Raw genomic sequence first — 22212 nt, 5'->3', positions numbered from 1 at the left:
TTTTCTTTATACACGCCACAAATTCACTATAGAGTGCCCCTCCCCGCCCGCCAAAGGTCCCTTCAGCAAGTTGGGGGGGGGATGTCTTAGATACTGCCTCTGTTCAAGCTCAAGCACAGCATCGAGAGGTATTGGAGGGGAAAAAAATAAACAACAAAAAGTTCCAAAAATATTTCTATAGAATTTAGCACGTTTAGGAAGTAAGAAGGAATTGCTATCTTTTCTGAGGGAGTTTCAGGTTTTTGTTTCACTTCCGCCTATGGAATTTCGAATCGCGCGAATGGCAACAGCTTCGTGTATTCGACCGTTGCCGCTGCTACAGCCATTTTAATCTCTGCGGGGTGCGGTTTGGAGAAAAAAAGCCGGTATCTATTGACTGTTGATAGTGAGTTACTGCGAGAGAGTTTGTTATCGTGTGTTTCAATTCGTAGCACCATCCTTCTCGGGATAAACAGCCATGGCTACCAAGACGACCAGGAAGTCTACGTTATCGCAGCAAAGCACGACCTCTTCCCTGAGCAGCCCACAGGTCACGACTTCGTCGAGCGGCCATCCGGCTTCTCCGCTGAGTCCGACCAGGCTGACTCGAATGCAAGAGAAAGTGGAGCTGGCGAATTTGAATGATCGACTCGCAGCTTATATCGACCGGGTCCGACACCTCGAGACCGAGAACAGCCGATTGAGCGTCCAGGTCCAGACCACCCAGGAGACGGTGACCCGCGAAGTCAGCAGCATCAAGAATATGTACGAGAAGGAGTTGTCAGATGCCAGGAAGCTTTTGGATGAGACAGCCCGTGACAAGGCTCGTCTGCAGATTGAGTGTACCAAGTGGAAGTCCGAATTGGACGATGCTCAACACAAGTGAGTATACCGCTCAATCTATAGCCATGTGATTGTCTCACAAAGTGTCTAATTGACAAATAGGAATACCACTAGAATTAGCATTGTCAGCATTAGTATATTCTTTGCCCCATACAAATGAAAACAGTGGCGTACACATTAAAGCTTAGAATCAAAAACTATGTCAATGTTATGCTCGAAATGCCATAACTGTTTTTAAATGCCCCATGTATTGTTTGCCTTGTACTCATTTCTATCTTACATTGTTAACATTTCCTTTTTGGGAAGTTTGGGATTGCTGGACAATTTCTTACAAGTTTGAACCTAATTAGGCCGATTCTTTGATCTTTTTTGTTTGGTGTCGTGGTCATTTTCTGCACAGGAGGGTTAATTAGACTGGGACCTATAATTGCTGATTCTGATCAGCAGTGTTCAATACTTTACCTTTTTATACTCACGAGAGATTGTTGCGTGGTTGGGACTCCTTACAGTAGTTATTTCTGTTGTACCTCGTATTATATGTGAAGTTTTTGTCGAGGATTCAGGTGTAACCAACTCGTGACATCTGAAAACATCCTTTGGTACTTTAGGCGAGTATGTTATCAACCTAGGTTACTGTATTTCTTTAGTCTCTGAAAGTAATAAAAGGACAATTTGTATACCGAAATGTAGAACGTGTATGTCTTTATTGAATTTATTTCACCTATTTTTTAAATGAAGATAATAAACCAGAGTAACTGAAGTTAATATGTAATATGGGAAGTATTCAAATGTGGGTTGTAATGCTGGGCTATGCAATTACCCGTCCCCCATTTTTTGAATGAAATTGTAAAACAGAAACCTATCTATTTTCCAGGATTAGATTTCATGTAGTGCTGATCCCTTTAATTTTTATTATATATACACAGGAGGGTAATACTCTATATCCAGCTATGGTGTATTTCGTGGTTTGCATGCACTGGAGGATTTTCATTGATGTTATACACTGCTTTAAAGGAAACTGGTGTCAGATCACTGGCAACTAGACAGTGGGGGAAGTGACTAGAAAGAAAATTCTTCAATGTTGAATTCATTTGATGTTTTTAAGCTAATACAATGATCCTTTTGATGTTTTCTTGATAGCGGTATCGCACACATGCGTAGCTTAACAGTAATTTTTTTATTTTCTCAATAGCGTTCTCATTAATGTAGATTCTATGATGTACTTAAGCAATTGTTGTTCAAATACATTTTTGTTGACAGTTGTCATTTTAATAAAAAAAAATATGTAAATGCATTATAGAAACAAGGGGTAAATTTCCAATGTATGGTATGTTATTGCCCGGTGACAATTTCTTTAATGCCAGGCTCGATTTGGTGCTATTTACTAAGGTTACTGGCAGAAAGGTAAGAACACCCATTTAAAAATGTGCAGAAAGGATGGCATTGATATTGATAATATACTGCTATTTTGACAGCAAACATATACTGTATATTGGGAATTAACCCATGTGAATGCATCTAAGAGCAGGACTTGACAAATCAAAAAATATTTAATCGGCAGCACAATTTCTGAAGAGTCAATCGTGTTATTTTGTTCAATCAGCCCTGAACAATATTTTCTTTTACTTTTTTACATGTTAACATGGCAGAACTCGTTGCGTGAGATTTTTTCTTGCGCCGTGGAACATTTTGCTTCTCACTCAAAACTAAAAAACGTAGACATTTAGGCTCTTGCCTTGATAATCCATGCTCCTTAAGTGACGGTAAAAATCAGTTTGTCACATATTGCTAACAAGTGTGAAAGTTTTTCTCTGCATGAAAATGTTTTCATGCACTAGCAAACCTAGAGTTCTGTGCTATAAGATGTAGCGCAATGAAATCTGAAGATTTTGTGTCATCCTCAAACTCCAAATCAGAAACCACATGTAGAAAATTTTATGCTCCAATATCAATTTTTTAGTTGACCTGGTGCCTGCGATTTGTCAAGCCCTGTCTCAGACACGAGTCACACATCTCCTGAATATTCTATGGCAGGAAGCTGTGGCGATTTTGTCATAACCAGTTTGTGCATGGTCGGGGAAAAAACACAAACATATTCATTTACTCCACAAGAAGCATACTTAGTGTAGACCAGTGGTTCTCAACCTTTGGAAGCCAGTGGCATGGTTGATTTCTTTTTCATGATTGCAAAGTCCAACCATGCTGGTGATCAATGGGAAGTAAAAGGGTAAAAATGAAACCACTCGTGGCTCAGTTTGACTGATGGGCCTGGTGCTGGGCTGTGACCCGGCTATTGAGAAACAATTGGATTAATGTCCTAAAGTGGAAAAACAAGAAACATTGCATTTTGCTTTTGTTAACTTGCTTAGAGAAAATAAATGTTTTTTTCTAAATTTATTTTTTTAGACTTCACAAAAAGGAAAAAGATTTTGCTTCTACAGAGAAGAAGCTGATTAACGCAGAAGGACTAAATCAAGATCTCCAGGCTCGTCTCAATCAACTTTTGGCTGAGAAAAAACGGATTGACGAAGCTTTGAAGGTAATTATCCTCTGTGAAAAAAAATACTTGATGCAATTAGTTTGTTGTGTATGTAGGCCTATACCATTTATAACGCAACAGTAATGACACCATCATGCTAACTGCTAACGGCACAGGTGGTCTTATAATCCAATAAAGACACCAGCCGCGTGTGTTTGTGTGTAAGTGAGATCACCCAGTCTTAATATTCAATAGTTTTATTTTATACTTTCATAGTTAAGCCCAGTTAATCAAGGTTCTACTGTATAGTTGTAACAGATTTATGAAAAATAATCAGCTATATGCAGGGTGATTATAATTAAAAGTTTTCCTTCCAAAACTATACAATAACTACTGGTAAAAATGACTTGAAAATTTACATGTATACTCCTGAAGCAATGGAAATTTCTTTGGCAAAAGAAAAAAAAAAGTGCTAGCAGATGATGCTGTACTTGACCAGCAGTGTAATCTATTTTGTGCAACCACATCATTTCGGCAAACCAAAAAACTGTTTTTTTTCCAACCCTGCTTAATGGTAACTCATTTATAATGATAGTATTCTCCAGTTTCTTCCTTGTGTATCATATTATAAGTGTTTCACTGTAATAGTGATTTTTTTAGTTGTAAAAGTTGAAAAATTATAGATAGGCCTAATTGTAATGAAAGACATCTGTGTAACGTTTGTTGCATCTTGTTTTCATACTTTAGGTTCGCCATAGCCATGTTAAAAAATATTGTATATTGGGGCTTAACAAATCAAAAAATATATTTAGGCACCAGCCAAATTTCTTAGGAGCCAAGCATGGTATTTTGCTTAGTAAATAGTCCTAATAATGTAATAATAGTCCTAAATAAATATATAGTATAGAAAAATAGTCCTAAATAATGTTTTATTTTCCCTATGTTGAAAGATGTAGCATAATGAAATCAGAAAATTTTGCGTCACCCCCCTAGACTTTGATTCAGAAACCGCATTTAGGAAATTTTAGGCACCAATATTGATTTTCTAGTCCTTGTGGCAACCTGGCACTTGTCCAGTCCTGCTGTAGAAAATCTGAAGAAACCAGAAATGTTATGTGTAGAACATGGTTAGGTCACACACACGTTCCTATTGTTTCACTATTATTAGTAGCACATGAACCACTTTAGCAGTTTTTAGTAACACTGGGTCTTCATGGACAGGTTTGACTTCATCTCGTAAAGGCATACATTAGTGCACCAATCTTGCTATATCTGCTACCCCTTGTAGTGGTTCTAATCTGTTCGTGGGTACACAAACTTCCTTTGTGTTTGTTGAAAAAAACCAATTCCACGATGGTCCAGTTCAAACAGCTCAAGAATCATTCACAACACCATACAAATTACTGAACAACCAATTGTGAAGGCTTTCGTTGCATGATCTGTGTGTTAATATATAAACACCTTAAGAATGCAATATATTTAAAATTGACTAGGTAATAATGTTTGAATTTATTTTTCTCTTTAGGAAGCAGAATCTGACAGAGATAGGTTTGTCAAGCAGTTGGCTGAGGCTAATGGTCAGTTGGAAGAAGATGCAGTTTATAAAGTGGACTTGCTCAATAAGCTCCAAAGCATGAAGGAGGAGATTTCTTTCAAAGAAAGCATTCATGAACAGGTATTTTCTTTATACACCAAACTTGCTTAGAGTAAAAAGTGCATATGCAATAAGTCTCTTGCTCTTTCGTGCTTTATATTTTGATTGATACAGTATTTATTTCATATTGACAGAATATTAAATGTGTTTTCCATTTACGTATTGATGAAATTGATTGTATGCATGCTGCGAATATTGCTATCTTGCGCTATGTTCTGGAATTTGTTGAGCTACCATCTTATTTTGTATAACAGGAAATGTCAGAATCGAGACATCTGAAGCGTACCGAGATATCAGACATTGATTTTAGCGTTAAAGAGCAATACGAACAAAAGCTGGCTGATACGCTTCGAGAAATACGGGAGCAATATGAAACACAGATGAGGGTTAACAGAGATGAAATCGAAAGCCTGTATGAGTCTAAGGTAAAATCTTTCTGGTATTTCAAGGAAAAATTTCATTTTACAAAATTATAGTTTCATAATTAATTGGTTGAACGGTATATCCATACTGAATAGCACAAATTTTTACTATATTATTTGATATTCATTTTAAAAAATTTTAATGTTGCAGCTAGTGATTTTCATTTGAATATGAATGTGGTACACAAATTCTCTGTTTTGACGTATTCATACATATATTTATAATTTGCATATTGGGCAGTTATGTAAAAAGTTCATAACTTTTGAGACGTGTAGTATGGAGAATCTAAATGACTGGATAGGTTCTAGAATTTAATTATTTGATTTTATGGTCACAAGATTTTACAGTTACCCAGTTTTTTTATTATTTTGGAATAGGAATACCATGGTTTATTTGGGCAAGGAATATAGGGTCCTTGTCAGCAGTTGATCATCAAGGTCTGGCCTAGATGTTGTTGCCCTAAAAATATTGTATGTAAATTTTTTGCCAACATTTAGATTTCATCAAGGTTAGGTGTTTCTAATCGGTTAGGAACACTGGCGTACTAGGACAGGTAGTGGGGTTTTTTTTCAGTACAAAACAAGCCCTCACCTGAGAAAATGTTTTTGGTTAGGGAGCCAAACCCATCTTTTTGATGAATATTCTCGATTATCCTCAAATTTTTACATCCAGGAGAATATTTTCAGAATATTCTCACCTCACATCTCTAATTTTCCAACTCATTTATGCACATTTTTTTTTTTTTGTAAGTGCTCTAACCCAAAGCAAAATGTTTTGTGGTGTTCTGCAGTAACACCGTTGTTCCGCAGCCTACATTGCAGTTTTCTGCATATTCTGCTTCAGGGAGTGTTCAATGCAATTGATATCCATATTAGTTTTTCAACCTTTTTTTTTTCACAGTCAAAAAATTTGAAAAGTGACGACAATGTTAAAAATACCCCAAGTAAAAGAAACCCCACAAACATGTGAATGTCATAAACATCTGGTCCCTGGGGATCATTCCCAGCGCACCTAATCCACATTTTTGCTATGTGCAGGGTTGGCAGGTTTTTGACACATGGCAGTTTTTGATAGTTTAAACCACAGTTTAAACTCGCATCGAAAACCCTCAGTCATTAACCTCAAATATTGCTTTTCAATATAAAAATTCCCATTGGAAATGCATATGTTAATTGCATGTAATGTTTAAAGTGACTGTGTTATACAAAGAATAAATATTTAATGATTCTAAAATAATTTTCTACTCTCGACAGAATTATTTTGGACAATATATATGTTTTTTTCTTATAAAATTTGAATAAAGCAAAACATGAACATTGAAGGGGAAACTGTGAAACGATTTGACATTCTTTGATTCAAGATGATTCTTGACCTTCCAAAATTTCTTCAACTGCTTATATATGTTTGTATTGATATAAACCATCTGTTGTCCTCTTTTTTACAACAGATAAGTGTTTAAAAAAGTTTATTACATCATGTATGCAATGTTGATTTTTCTGTTATTATTGAATTATCTAGATAACCACTGATATTTAAAACAATACTCTTATTGTGCATAACATTGAAATATATCTAGTGATCAAAATACTAAATTGCAGGACTAAAATGTCATTTAATTGGGTAATGCTAGCTTATATGTAAAACTTAGTTATTCTTACTTTTGCACTTTGATATGGTATATTTACTAGCATATTTGCAATGGTTTTCCAATTAAAGCTGTATTCAAACGTGCAGAACAAATGCTTTGGGTATCAAGTCTTGTCAGCTCTGCTTTGGTTGAAAATACTCTTTAAAGCTCTGTGAATTTATACACCCTGATCTAAGAAATTTTTAGGTGAAAATGAGTTTTTAATTAGTGCATTATCAGATGCTGCATGAGAATTTTCATATGGAATAAAATTTTGGGCGGATCAGAAAATTTAAAATATCAAAATAGATATTTTTCCTCAGTAATTATCATTCTGAATACAAAACCCTTTAATCTAAATAAAAGTGTTTTGTTATTTAACATATCTATCAAGTTAACAAACTATTTGACATCATTGACAGTAAGATTTTGATAGTTTTAATACTGAGTTAGTTTCTGGGGTCAAAAACCTAACCCTGATGCCCTATCATACATATTTTGAATAAGCAGCTCTATTCCACTTAGCAAATTGAACACAGATAATGAGTAGCTTAGATAAATAAACCATAAAATTATATTTTATATGTTCTAGGCTCTTATGTTGAAAAATTCAAATTGTGAATTCAATTCAAATCATGAACTGAAGAATTCAAAATTGCAAATTACAATTATTTTGTTTTAATTATTGTAATAAATTAATCTTTAAAAATAAACATTCTGGTATGCAAAAAAGTAAGTTTTTCATCATGTTGTATACCTACTGTGTTCAAAACATTATCAAAAGGCATTCATTTAGATTTTTGGTTTTCGACAGTTTTTGATGGTTTAAATCATTTTTTGACAGTTTAAACCAGTTTTTGATGCTTGTCATGTCAAAAACCAATCCTGGCTATGTGCAATTCAAGAAATGGCTAGTGATGGAAATGGCACACCATGCTGTTGGTAAACGAAGTCTGTGAAGAAGAGATCCAAATACATTTTCTTGTAGCATTCTGTCTGCATTAACAAAAAAGACGCTGTTTTTCATTATTCAATGTCATCTTATAGGCTATAAGACAGCCACTATATCTTTTGTTCAAGTGAAAACCAAATAAAACTGAGCCATACTTGTCTTATATATTGAAACTCAATCACTATGTCTCCAATATTACAGCCTTAAAAAAGTCCTGAAACCACTTCAGTGATTTTTAGACATTGTGTTTTTACTAGCGATAAAAATTAGTTTTTGTGGGTAGAGAAAATATTTTGTGAAACCAGCATTTTTTTTTTTTTTTTTTTAGTGTTTTTTCCTCTCTTTAATGATGTAAAAACAGCTCTTGATCTTTCTTTTCAGCTAAGTGACCTCCAGAAATTATATGATCAGTGTCGAAACAGTGGCAGTTCCACCAAAGATGAATTGCGCACTGTAAAATCAAAAGTTGAGTCCTTGACCACAAAGATAAAGGAGTTACAGTCTCAGGTTTGTGGATGTTCTTTCTCTTTTTTTCTGTGCATTAAAAGAAATTTAGAAGAATCTGTGCATTAAAGTAAAAGATGAAGGAAACGCTAGGCATTTGGTTGTTATTGGTGTTTTCTGAAAATATAATTTTGTAGAGTAATTTCACTCCTCTCCAGAATTTTAAGGGATTTTTTTTACTTAAGTGAGAAATAACTCACTGAAGAAAAGAATTTAGGATAACATAGGAATTTCTCCTATTAAAATTTTTTATCCAAATATTTAGATAAGATATATATATATTAGAACTAGATAAAAAATTTGGGTAATTGAAAATAAATTACCTAAAATTTGGAGTAAAATTAATTGTTATACGCAAATCATTCACTAAATGTGTATTGTGGCAAACACTGGTTACTAATAAAATTGTACAGGGACCTGAATTTAATTTGTAACTGCTTGGTTTGGCTAAATTTTTTTTTTCTTCTGCAATTTCAGAATGATTCCCTAAAGAGTCGTGTCAAAGATTTAGAAACACTCTTAGCGCAGGAGAGGGATTGGCACCATATGGCACTTCAATCAAAGGAGGAAGAGATCAAGGCTTTACGAGCCGATGTTGATAAGCAGCTTCAGGAATACCAAGACCTGCTTGATATCAAAGTTGCCCTTGACATGGAAATTGCAGCATATCGAAAACTTTTAGAAGTGGAAGAAACAAGGTAAAATTGCTCATCATGTGGTAGTTTTTCTGTTCTTTGTTACAGAAAAGTGTTCAATTAAACTTCACGATGTTCGGTTAGAATTAAATTGTTCAATTCAATGGAATTGTATTTGTGTTGTCAGTTAATAGCTATTATTATTATTATTATTTTTTTTTTTGTCTTCACTGATGCTAAGAGTAAAAATTCTAGTTCTGTTAAATTTGCATTTCAAGAGCTATAATGTTATGAATATTCATGTGTAACTCGTGGAGTTGCTTGAATACAATCACTTACACTGTAAATGAATTATTTGAATGAGGACATTTGCTAGCTTACCAAAGAAATTATGTGATAAGAATTTTCCCAGTGACAAAACATTTTACTGATTTTGGTTAATAACAAGATTAAAAAAATTGTTTTTCTGAATTAATGAAATTCATAGATTTTCGTAAATTATTAATGTATTCGTTAATCGAAAGGAAAAAAAATTTAACCTCTCAAAATAGCCTCTGCAAATGAAGTATTCTATCTAAGATTTGCAGCAAATGTCCTGGTTGTTTAAATCAGCCTTGTTTCTGCAGGTTGAATATAACTCCATTCAAGTCACCAGAAGCCCGCAGTACTCCGGTCAGGCGTACACCTCTTCGAGGTAAGAGGAAACGCACTGTTATGCACACAGGTGAAAAAAGTAGCAGTGATTTCAGCTCCAGTTCTTCTGCCAAAGGCGATGTTGAGATTAATGATCATGATCCAGAAGGAAAATATGTCAAACTCTTCAACAAAGGAAACACAGTAAGATTTTTTTCTTCATTTGTACTTTCATTGTAAATGATCAGAATTTGCCATTTGCAAAAAATTCTTAATAAATTATAATGAACTTGATTCAAAGGCTTTGAATCAAAGACAAACAGTTCAATGTGATATTTTTCAATTTCTCCTATTAAAATTTTTTTTAGTTTGTCTTTTCTCACACTGTTCATTTTGTAGGTTCATGTTAGAAATGTTATATTTGTTCTCATGAAGTAAGATTCCTCGATATTTTGAACAGGTGTAAAATAAAATGATAGGAAAAAATGTTCCATATCACGAAATCGTCTTTGAAAAATATCTGGACTTGTCATTTTCAAAATGCAAGTTATCAGGTGTAAGATATCTTATGAAAGGTTTTCATGCAGCATAGCTGCCAAGTCTCCCGAATTTTAACTTAATCTCTCAACCTCCCGAAAAGTTCTTAAATCTCCAGAATTTTCACAAAAATCTCTAATTATCCCTTTAAATTCCCTACAAATACAAATACAACGCCACAACAGGCAAATTGCCCAACGAGGTGGCTGACTTAAGAACATCATGGATCCCCGAGCCCCTACCTACTACTGCTACACAGCACATGCCCCCCCCGCGGAACCCCCCAACGAACAGGTACATGCGGGAATGTGCGTGTACGTGTAGTGCAACCTGACGTAAAGTTTGTTTCTGTGTAATGCTTGTTATGTGTAGTGCTGTCATCTGCCCCCAGTTTTACTAACTATGAGTGAAGTGTTATGGTTGAATGATTTACCGTTGTAGGACTGTTGCTCTCTGTGGCGAGACTTTTTAACGGGGAGATCGGCTCGCATTTGCGCCTTGAAGTTGGGAACCACAGAAAACCAACTTCAGCCGACCACCACTGTGGGGTTCGAACCCGGATCCTCGCATCACGAGTCCGGTACTATAACCACTCGACCACCACAGCGGCGACCACCACTACTTCATTTAAAAAGAATCCCACCTTCTGAAAACAATCCCTTAGGAATTTCTTGTGGGGCAAAAAGTCTTAGGCCTCTGTTTTTTTCCCCTTTCGAAATGTCACGTCGTGAACGGGGGGGATAGTGGGAAATTCCTTTTTTAAGGAAGTTTTACAAATTCATGGTAACAAGAAAAGTTGTTTGTCTTATTGTGCAGGGAAATAGCTTAGCAGCCAATAGTCCTGGATAATTGAAGATTATAGTGACGTGCATGTGGTCAAAACTTCCTCTTTTGTTGTAGTTACGTATGTGCGATAACAAAACATGAATACTGATAAGCAAAAAAAATGTAATCAATTTGAAAGATACTTATTCCGATGAATTTTCCTTTCATCAAACGTTCTAGAAAAGACAGACTTTTTCTTTTTGTATAAGTTGTGTTAAGGACATAAGCATCGGTCATGGTGGAAAGACTGGCATTCACCCATGTGAAATCAAAAAAAACAAGTCTGTGTTTTTCCGAAATTGACACTTTTTCCCTTCATTTTCCGATGATTATGGGGTCATTAGCATAGAATGTTTGTTCACAACGTTTCTGAACACAATATTTTTTTTAAGATCATCATTGAAGTTTTGGCCTCCAATTTCACTTGTTTTTTGTTGTGGAATATTTAAAAATAACTTTTGTATATAAGGAATAGACCATTTTTTTCGTGAATCCATTGGAAATATTTCACTTGGGAATTTTATTCCCACGCACAAATTTTAATGAAATTCCTACAGTTCAGGAACATGTGAACAAACATTCATGCTTCAACTTTTATGTGTAGAAAATCCCTATTTCATTTGGAAAAATCCCTATTTCATTTGGAAAAATTCCTTTTGTATTTATTAGGGAGCGGTTTTAGTATAAAATACAGGTCCACACAAAAATCTCCGTAATTTTCATTTTCATAAGTTGGCAGCTATGATGCAGGAAAATGTTGCTGGGGATCCTGTTTGACATTATGTCCTCAGGACCATGTGATAAAAAAAAGTCCTAGATGGGAAATTGCCCCTTTTTTTTCACACTATAAATACAAGAATGTGTACAAAAGAAATATTATACATTAACTGTGTTACATAAAATATGTATTCATATGATTAAGTTCACATTGATGCAGCTCCATTATATTTGATTTTGTTTTTTGATTTACAATATGTAATTTGGATATCTGTTTTCTAGGATATACCGCTGGGGGCATGGCAACTCATACGCAAAGCAGGAGAGCAAGAAACTACATTCAAATTCCATAGACAGCTGGTCATAAAGGCAAATTCTTATTTGACTGTACGTTTATCTCTAATTTTTAGGCCTTCTTAAAATTTTGTAACTATAATTGAATATTTTATAAAATTGAGTTTTTGAATACTATATATACTCGTGTATAAGCCGACCCCCCTTACTTCAGGACCACCAAAATCGCAATAAATTGAAAACCCGTGTATGAGCCGACCCCAAAAAAATCTGTTGCATTTCAAAGAAAAAAAATATTATATTTTCATGCGAAATGAATAGCTTGCAAAAATTTACAATAGAAAATGATATAAACTTTTTAATCCTTTCCTTCTGAGTCTATAAGCTCATTATAATCCATCAGATCATCATACGAGATACGACATCTTCGTTTTTATCCTCATATGGGCTGTCATCACCATTGTCATTTTCAAAGAGGATATCATCTTCAATTCCGTCCATTGCATTGCTAATGCAACACTTTTTGAAGGATCGGCGAAACAGAATTCCACGCCTCATGTACCCATTAGCGCACTAGGCCAATGTCAGGTTTCTTGAAGGCACCACTTTTTGTAGTTTCTTTATCATCGGAACTCATCCATTTGGTCCACAAATTCCTCAAATAGTCTTTTGAGAGACTTGTTGATGCTCACATCTAAAGGTTGTACAATCGACATTAGTCTACCTGGTATCAAAGCCAATGATGTTTTCGATTTCTTTGCCTCTGCTTTGATATTATCCGTTCTGTGGGGTTTGAGCATATCCCATATCAATAATGCCGGTATTTACTGAATACTGCTACAAAAGTGACTACTGATTGCAGAGATAGAGATCGATATTTTTTCATCTAAAACTGAGGAACTTGAACAAATTTTTCCACAAAAACTAGTCTCATACACGAGTATGTACGGTATATTAATGATATCTGCACTTTATTCACAGTCATTAAAATTTTTTAATTTTAATGACTGTGAAGTTTCTAATTTTCTTAATTTTCTAGTTTCTAATTCATTTGACATTACTGAAATTGACAGACATAATCAGGATGCTTCTCAGTCAATTTTTACTATAAACTTTCACTAAGTAATTTTTAGTAGCTGTAAACTGTATTAAGTATCGTGGAATTTTAATTGCCTTTCTGACTGAAATCACAAAATATGGATTTTTGAAAAGGCAAAAATGTTCCAAGGTATGTAACAAGGGACCTTGTACCTTGAAACGATAAGATTACAAATATGAAAAATATATATATTACTGTAAAAATAATATGAGAGTATTTTTAATATAAGCCATATATTTAAATAAAAAATATAAAAAAAAAATAGTGACGCAAAATATAATTATTAATTTATACACACAAAAGTAACAATAATGGAGGTAGAGACTTATTTATGTATATGAAATGCATAATTATTCTACACTATACTTTTAATATAGTGTGGAACAATTGTGGAATGGAAATTAAATGTTTTTAAATCTTCAATTCTGTCAGTTTGATACTAGGTGATGACATTAGAGATGCAATATTCCTTGATGTCATCATTTGCTATATCTGCTGACACTGGGCAATAAAATATTTTCATACTTCTCCTCCAAAGGAAATTGACTGGGTAAAAGTTTCTGTTGGATGCATCCCATACTATAAACTTTTTTTTCAATTAATTTAACCTGGAAATAACCAGGGTTGGGTTTTTGAGGTCAGAAACCGGTTTTTTACATGACAAGCATCAAAAACTGTTGAAAACCATCAAAAACCATGAAAATGCTTTTGGATAATATTTTGAATAAAATGGGTATAAATCATGAGAAACTTACTTTTTTGTATATTATGTTTTTTTAACGTTAATTTATTACAATAATTAAAACAAAATATTATAATTTGCAATTTTAAATTTTTCTGCTTACAAAGAGTCCAAAATAGATTATATATAATTTTATGGTCCATTTTGTCTAAACCACTGCTTCCTCTTTTTTTTACCTGTGATATTTACCAAATGAAATGAAGGTATTTATTCAAAATGTGTGATAGGGGATTAGGGTTAAATTTTTTACTTCAGAAACTAACTCAGTATTGAAACAGTCAAAACTTACTCTCAATGTTGTCAAATAGTTTTTTAACCTGATAGTTATGTTAAATAACAAAAAACTTTTATGCAAATTAAAGTTTTTATATTTCGGATTAAAATATGATTACTGAGTGTAAAAGTACCTATTTTGATATTTTAAATTTTTTGATCTGCCTAAATTGTATTTCAAAGTAAAAATTCTCGCACAGCATACGTAATTCGCTAATTTAACTCATTTATAATCTTAAAATTTCATGACTTACATTGTATAAATCTGGCATTTTAAAAAGTATTATTACTTACTTCAATCAAACTAGAGCTTGATACCCAAAGCATTGTTTGCACGTTTAGATACAGCTTTAATTGGAAAAACATTGCATTATATAATAGTAAATATATCATCGTAGTCAAACTTGTTCATTGTTACTTTTTCACTAAGAATAAGGAGTTTCTTAAGCACATCAATGCAATCAGCACTGCCAAATTGAAGGATGTTTTAGTCAAAGTTTAGTCATTTGATTGCTAGGTATATTCTAATGTTATGCACAATAAGGGTATTGTTTTATGTATCTGTGATTATCTAGATAATTAAAAAATAACAGAAATCAATATTACATATATAGCGTAAAAGAACTTTCTAAACACCTATCTGCTGTAAAAAGAGTACACAGATGTTTATATCTATACACATATATAAGCAGTTAAAAGAAATTTTGGAAGGGCAGGAATATCAATCATCTTGAATCAAAGAATATCAAATCATTTCATAGTTTTTCCTTCAGCTTTTATGTTATGCTCTATTCAAATTGTATATTTTACAAGAAATATATATATATACTGTCCAAAATAAGTCTGAAGAAAGCAGAAAATTAAGTGATTATTCTTTGTATAACATAGTGACTTTTTAAACATTACACGCAATCAATTTGTATATTTTTAATGAGGATTTTTATATTTAAAATCAATATTTGAGTGCAAGGTTTTGATATGATTGTTACTACAAAGTAACAAATATTTGTTAATTTTGTTTGAAACAGAAATTCACTCTTAATCAACAAATCTTATATTAAGTTATGATGCATTCATTGCTCATAAGTACATCTACATCAGATATTTATTTCTATCATAGGTGTGGAGCGCTGATTCAGGTGCAAGTCATAATCCTCCATCTGATGTTGTCATGAAAGGACAGAAATGGTTTACAGCCGAAGTAATGTCTACAACGTTATTAAACAACAATGGTGAAGTAAGTTCAGATTATCACTCGTATGACCGTAATATGAACAGTAATATAATTTCAGTAATGCAACTTTAACACCTGATGCCAACCATTACAGTTGGATAAACCTTAGGAAAAAAATGAACTTGTGTGTACCAGTTTCACAGATGTAAATGAGGTAAATACTATATTCACTCAAGCATCAAATGTGAGTTTTCTTGTGAAACAACCTGTTCAGCCTTGCACAAGTCTGAATCAGAATATTGAAAGGAAAATTTTTTAATTCCACAGTTAAAGGTGAGCACAATAGATTCAAATGAATAAGGTTGAGCTTCTTTTTGCAGCAACATTTTCCAATTTTCTTATACTTTGCTTGTGTAGCAGATTTGATTCATAATCATTCACCAAAGGGCGCATAGATGATGATAATATGGGTTTTCTATAATTTTCCTTCAATTTCTTTATTGCAAAAAATATGCATACCCTTCAGCAACATCTTGTTTGCCTTAGTATTTGGTTAATAGGGTTAGAAAAAAAACATCTTTGCATTTTTTTAAGTTTGATTTAGGCATTTTGGTGAGGAATCAATAAATTCTATGGTTAGAAAAGTTTATAAAAAATCTGTTATAGGAAATGGCTTCCCGAGAAACATCCAAAAGAGTCCACCGAAGCTCTGAATTGTGTGCCTTTGATGATGATGATGATGTGGGTGAAGAACTGTATCATCAAAGGGTGAGTAATATTATTGCTTTAAAAGTTCTCCCTCCCACCCTTGGTGGAAATTGGTGTGTGTGTGTGTTTTTTTTTTTTTTTTTGAAATAGAACATGTGTGTGAATTTTAATATTAAAAAAAAAACTGTCCATTATATAGTGAAAATCCTATATAACAATACTCTTAATCACTAGGGATGGGACGAATAGTGTTTTGGCTGAATATCAATTTTCTTAAAATTCATCAAAATTATAAATAAAATTAGTGTTTTTAATTGAAAATGAAACTATTGATAATTTGAAATGATATTGCATTTCAATTATACAATTTATTATAAATATTTAAAAACTGGTAATTGGAAGATTTTTATTGTCATGATGGTGAAAATCAAATTTAACGATGATATATAGTCGAACTTGGTTAATTCAAAAGTCACCGGAAAGAAGTTTGTTTATCCAAAATTTGAATTATCCAAATCTATTCTGGAGCCGCAAAAAGACTGCAAATTGCAACTTAATCATCAACATTCACACAGGGGGAAGTAATAGTCATCCATTATTAAAATTTTATCAGTTATGAAACTGTTTTCCAAATTTTGCTTGTCATTCTTATGCTATCAATGAAATACACTTTCAGTAAGGTATTACAAATTGTATTTTGACTATAAAGAGATTCAGATTTTGAGAATGGTATACCTTGATCCATAGGTTAAATAACATAATTGGTATCAAGTGGTACACATTCTCGATGCATTCCAGCTGAACAATATCAAAATAGGTACTAAATTATCATAAAAAGAATACAGAAAAACAGAATATTCAAAACTTTTGTTTTGAAAATTTGTTGTTTAACAACTTGGTCAAATAAAACAGTCTGTGACTTTTAGAATTTTTCCAAACCAAATTTGCTGATACAAAAATCATAAATTTTTTTTTCTCTCTAACGTCAAATTAAGCAAGTTTTAACATTAAATTAGACAGAAAACTCAAGGGGAGTTTGTAAAAGTTTGAATTATCCAAGTTCTACAGTATTGTATTTAAATATTACTTAAAGGATCAATTTTTGCAACAAGTGTTGAAAAAATTGATCCTTTCAAAACTTGTTGCAATTTTACATCTAATCAAAAAAAAGTCAACTATTATTTACTCCAAATTAGGCAATGCATCATAAAATTTACAACTTATTTTTCCCCTTTAAATGTGCTTTGCCCTCTTTCAGTATCTTGATGTTTCTTGTCCAGGTACATCCTTCAGTTATTGAACTTGTGTAATTCATGCTCACTTCCACTTATTGCAGTAGGATTCTATTCTATGTTTTATTTATCCTAAAAATTCACCCGGACATAGCTTCTCTTACAGAAATGGATATACCCCACACACAATAAAATATAATCAGCAAATTTTTTAATTTATGTGAAAAATTCCAATTAATATAGTTTTTTTAAATTAGTTTGTTGCGCTTGGATTTACAGATATTCAGCCGAATATTTGGGCATTATTCGGTAAAAGGGCTGAATACAAAATAGTGGTCGAATATTCGTCCCATCTCTAATAATCAAGTATCCCGATGCACTTTTTATGGTGTTCATATATTCCAACTCTAATGATAACTTCTTGTATCCTTGCATATAGTATATTTTGTATTCGTTACATAGGCATTTCACTGAATACGAAAATTACGAGTGTTTATTTCACCATAGTATACAATTGCCCTCAAATTAGATGCACTGATCTATAAGACATTTATTTTTGCTAGTGTTTGAGGTGGGAAATATCATTGAGTATAATTCAGTTTTTCAAGTATGATAGTCTGAGGACAATGAAATTTTATGTCTCAACGGGCATTCAAATAAAAAAAAGCAGGCTAATATAATTTTTTTTCCTTTTTAGCATTAATGTATGTTGGGGAGGAGGCAGACTTTCCTTTCAAAGTGACAGCTTGATCACATTTAAATACTGTTTGTTTCAAAGATATGTAAATTATTGAATACTAACAGATTAACATCAATCCATTGAAACGTTAGACTGATCTTATGCTCAATGAAACTCATAACTTTCTCCTCAAGAATTAGCAAGAAGGGAGAGAACACTCTTCCCCTGAAGCAGAGTGTACCGAAATCTGTGACCTACATCGCAGTACAATCAGTGGTACTGTAGAATAATTTGGAAGGATTTTAAAAAAACTATTAGATAAAACACTACATATTATGGGAATTTTTACAGCAGAACATTTTCAGTCAGCTGAGGGCTCATTGCAAAACATTCTGCTTTGGGGCGCCCTTTCTTCAGTCATTGCTTATTGTCCTGAATATCCAAGTTTGATTATATGCTCAAGTAGTAGTAGTCAGTGTTCATCATGAATACAATATGGATGGTTATCAATTTGTATCCTTGTTTGCCACCGTGTTTTGTCTTCTATTTCATTTAAAAAAAGTGGCCGGAGTAAAGTTATCGGGATTTTCATTTTTCATATTTTAGAATTATTGGCTAACTTGACTTTTTTGCTTCTTGTATTACTGGGCTCAACAAATCCTGGGCTGCTAAGTCTCTACAGCAATTAAAAGAAATCGGTATTGCAGCTACTATTTTGTATGTGATTACTGGTTGTGGGAAAAAATATATATACTTGACAAAAAAAACAGCTGGTGCCTAGATTTTTGTCAAATTCATGAAACACTGTAAAATTAAGTTTTTGACTGTAAAAAATTATTTTAAATAACTTGATAAGACTTACGTAAACTCATTATGTTAAAATTTGACTTTTATTTCCAGGGGGATCCTTCCCATCCGCAAGAGAGGTGCACTATAATGTGATTAGTGTCATCAATCTTCATCTGCCATGGTCATCAAGAAACCAAGACAAAAGTGGTGTTTTCAGCATTTCTAACGGGGACCTTGGCTGAATGCATCCTCCCCCTCCCACTATCCTCCTGCTTTAAGTTACGTTTTTCTCTGCTGTGAACTCTATATATATCATTGTTTTTCTTTTATATATATAATTTTGAAGAGCTATTGTGAAAGTATATTGCAATTTTTTTTTTTTTTCATTCTACACTGCCATTAGCTGAAACACCAAACTACGATCGGGTTTGTTTCATTTCCTAGTTTATTGTGTTTCAGCAGTCCAATTAAATGTCATCACTTTTTTGTGTTTTCATGCATCGTGAATGAGTTGTGGAATATTTAAAAATAACTTTCGTATATAAGGAATAGACCATTTTTTTCGTGAATCCATTGGAAATAAATATTTTTTGGCATGCTAAAATAAGAGATGATCTCATCTGTAAACTTGGAATATGACTTTCATAATCGCTCACATATTGTTCGTAATAATGATTTATAAAATGTTTTTGAAAGTAGAAGTAGTAACTTTTTACGCAGTGTTAGTATTTTTTAAATATTGCTTTGAATTTTGGGTTTGCTTGTCAGCCATTGAAAAATGCAATGGTGTTTTCTTTTTTTTGTTTTAAGATATGTATGTGCATTGTTTTCTGGAAACATCACTTTTCGCTATTTGGAATTTTTATCATTTTTTTTCTTCTCCCGTTGTCGAGTTTGTCAAAAAAATGTCTTTATATTGAATATTTTTTATTATGTGTGTGTGTTTATATCATATGTGTCATTGTTTTGTTTTTTTCCCCTTATTAAGAATAGCCATTGATATCTTTCGTTACTTGTTGAATTACTTATGATGTGCTAATATAATATTCATCATCAGCTTTACTTTGAATATCGAAATGGACCCGTTGTTGTGGGTGATCCATTCATATTTTTTAAAAGGAACTTCAAACACTTGAGGATTTTAGATGTAATTAAAAATTTGTATTTTGAGATGTTTCGAGAATGTGGACTCTTTATTAATCATAACCATTGCACTCATAATTTACATGTTAAAAAGTTCTCCAAATGAGGCAAATATGGAAGAAAATAAAAGGCATGTAAGTGGTTGAAAGTCAGTTATTTGCCTTGATATATAATTTCTAATTTTATATAATTGAATTGCAAAACTTCTGCCATATTTTAGTAGCCATAATTAAGCACAAATTCAGTAATGATAATATGATTGAGTTAAAAAATATTTCAATATTTAAGAAGTTTATGTTATTGAACATTCATGATTTTTGGTAAATTTCATGAAATAGTCGAATTTCAGTTCTATTACATCACATTATCCAGATCGAATCTGTTCACCAATCAGCCCTTATGCAATTCATGTCTTGTTTTTTAGATGTTGCTTATAAATTTGTTCTATGATTATCCTCGAACATTCTGCCGGTTGCATTTAACTCTGTAGGGCACATTTTGCGAACCTGCACTTGTGCAATTTCTTGGTTAGAATCTCTTGTTATGAGGGTCTTGGCTCACAGTCTCTTTTTTGCTCTTCAGTCAAAAATGACCTGAGACAAGACATGGGAAGCAAAATTGTATTTTATTGCTTCAATTTTGGTTTACTTCTGTGATGCTCTGTGGCATTTCAGTTATAGCAATAGTGGAATCACTTTGTCATGCAGATTCCATTCACTAATAATGTGCAATCTTTGATGTATTTTTGTTACTAACATTCAAGAAATTTCAAGTGAAGATTCTTGCAGATTAATAAAATTTTGTCTTTTAGTGATAATCTATAGACTTCACAATATAATTCACCATAATGAACAATTCAAGGACTAACCTGACCTCAAATTAGGGGTTCTAGAATGTAAAGATGCTGCGGGCAATATTTGATTAACAGGTGTGATCTGGATGTAGTTATGCTAGCCTCGGCTCCTTTACAAAATTTTTATTTGTTACTAATGTTGCTTATATTTGGGCTACTTAGGGAATTTTTTAAAAAACAGCATATAGTAATTTCTCTAATTTTCATCATCTATATGTTGCCATTTCCACTCTTGCAAACTGGGTGTAATGTGATTCTACAGTTTATATTTGGAATTGTTCTATGGAAACTAGAAGTGCCACACAATTTTTGTAGTTTCATAAAACGTTTACAGACTTTTAAATGTGTCTGAAAATTAACATTTTACTAAATTTAATGCATTATTGGCTGAATCTGTGGGACTTGGCTACAATCAGTTTCATTTGTTTGCATGTAAGAATATTGCATTTTGTAATTTCCTGTGTATTAGCCTGAAGGAGAGCTGAAATGAAAACTTGGATACAGTGCAATTTCTGAATATATGAAATCAAACTTTTTGTTACTTAAATGGAAGTGTTTTTTCAGGTTATACATATTGAAAGGGACATAGATCGCTCACAAGACACTGTTCCCTCTGTGTTATCTCTTAAAAGAAGACACACATAAATTTGCATCATTTTGATTTTTTTCATGAGAGTGGTTGGGTAAAAATACCTAACTATGTAATGATATATACATACACTAGGAATGAGTTTGAAAGAAAAATTTTTTTCTTGGACTACTTGTTCATTTACTAATGGTTGCCTGCAACATGTAAAACAGCTCTACTTAGATAACCTATAGTCTATATACACAGGGAATAACAGTAAGTTATTGCAAATTTAAAAGGATGGAATTAATCGTTCACTCATGTTTTGAAAGGTCTCAACAAGACAGTCTTGTTTTTTTTTTGTTTATTGCATGTGTAACAAATATTTTTTGAAACACACAAGGATAAAGTTGCAATGAGATCTTATTTGAAATCATTGGTCAGTGAAATAATTTGTGCTTAATGTTCATTTTTTCTAATGTGTGTGCCAATATATTTTTTTTCCTTCTGAAATTGGTCTCTGTATTTGAAAGGATTGAATAAAGTTTTTATGATTTTTTTTTTATTGAAGTCAACTTATTTTTCCCCTACAGACTTTCAAATTGTTTACACGCACACAGTTGATATATCCAAAACTGACTTCAGAAACATTTTCAATTGTAAAAAGTTTTCAAATAAAATTGACTTTTCATGTAGACCCTATGCGCTAAAACTTCCGATTGGTGAAATGTAAATATGGCTCTGAGTGGTCATGTATAAAAATTGTAATTTTTATAAATAATATTGAGGTATTTGAAGAGTTTTCAGCACACCTTTATCGCCGATAATTGAGACACTGGTTCGCAAATTA

General features: G+C 32.7%; 1 protein-coding gene across 1 annotated transcript; it reads left to right on the top strand.

The window, feature by feature from the left end:
- The first annotated feature begins 294 nt into the window (after positions 1-294).
- Positions 295-21922, top strand: Lam (Lamin). Its single transcript, XM_089240883.1, has 11 exons — positions 295-861; positions 3229-3361; positions 4827-4976; positions 5210-5380; positions 8339-8464; positions 8939-9159; positions 9723-9933; positions 12091-12195; positions 15337-15453; positions 16057-16158; positions 18910-21922. Exons 1-11 carry the CDS (start codon positions 458-460, stop codon positions 18949-18951), a joined length of 1782 nt encoding a protein of 593 aa, XP_089097009.1. The 5' UTR covers positions 295-457; the 3' UTR covers positions 18952-21922.
- The last annotated feature ends 290 nt before the right edge of the window (positions 21923-22212 follow it).

This window comes from Pholcus phalangioides, unplaced genomic scaffold (genome assembly GCF_987345545.1).
Source record: "Pholcus phalangioides strain wild (caught in Gottingen) unplaced genomic scaffold, Ppha-v1.0 ptg000013l_1, whole genome shotgun sequence".
NCBI classification, from domain to species: Eukaryota; Metazoa; Arthropoda; class Arachnida; order Araneae; family Pholcidae; genus Pholcus; species Pholcus phalangioides.
The sequence above is the reverse complement of the archived record's forward strand: the minus strand, read 5'-3'. Positions and strand labels throughout refer to the sequence as shown.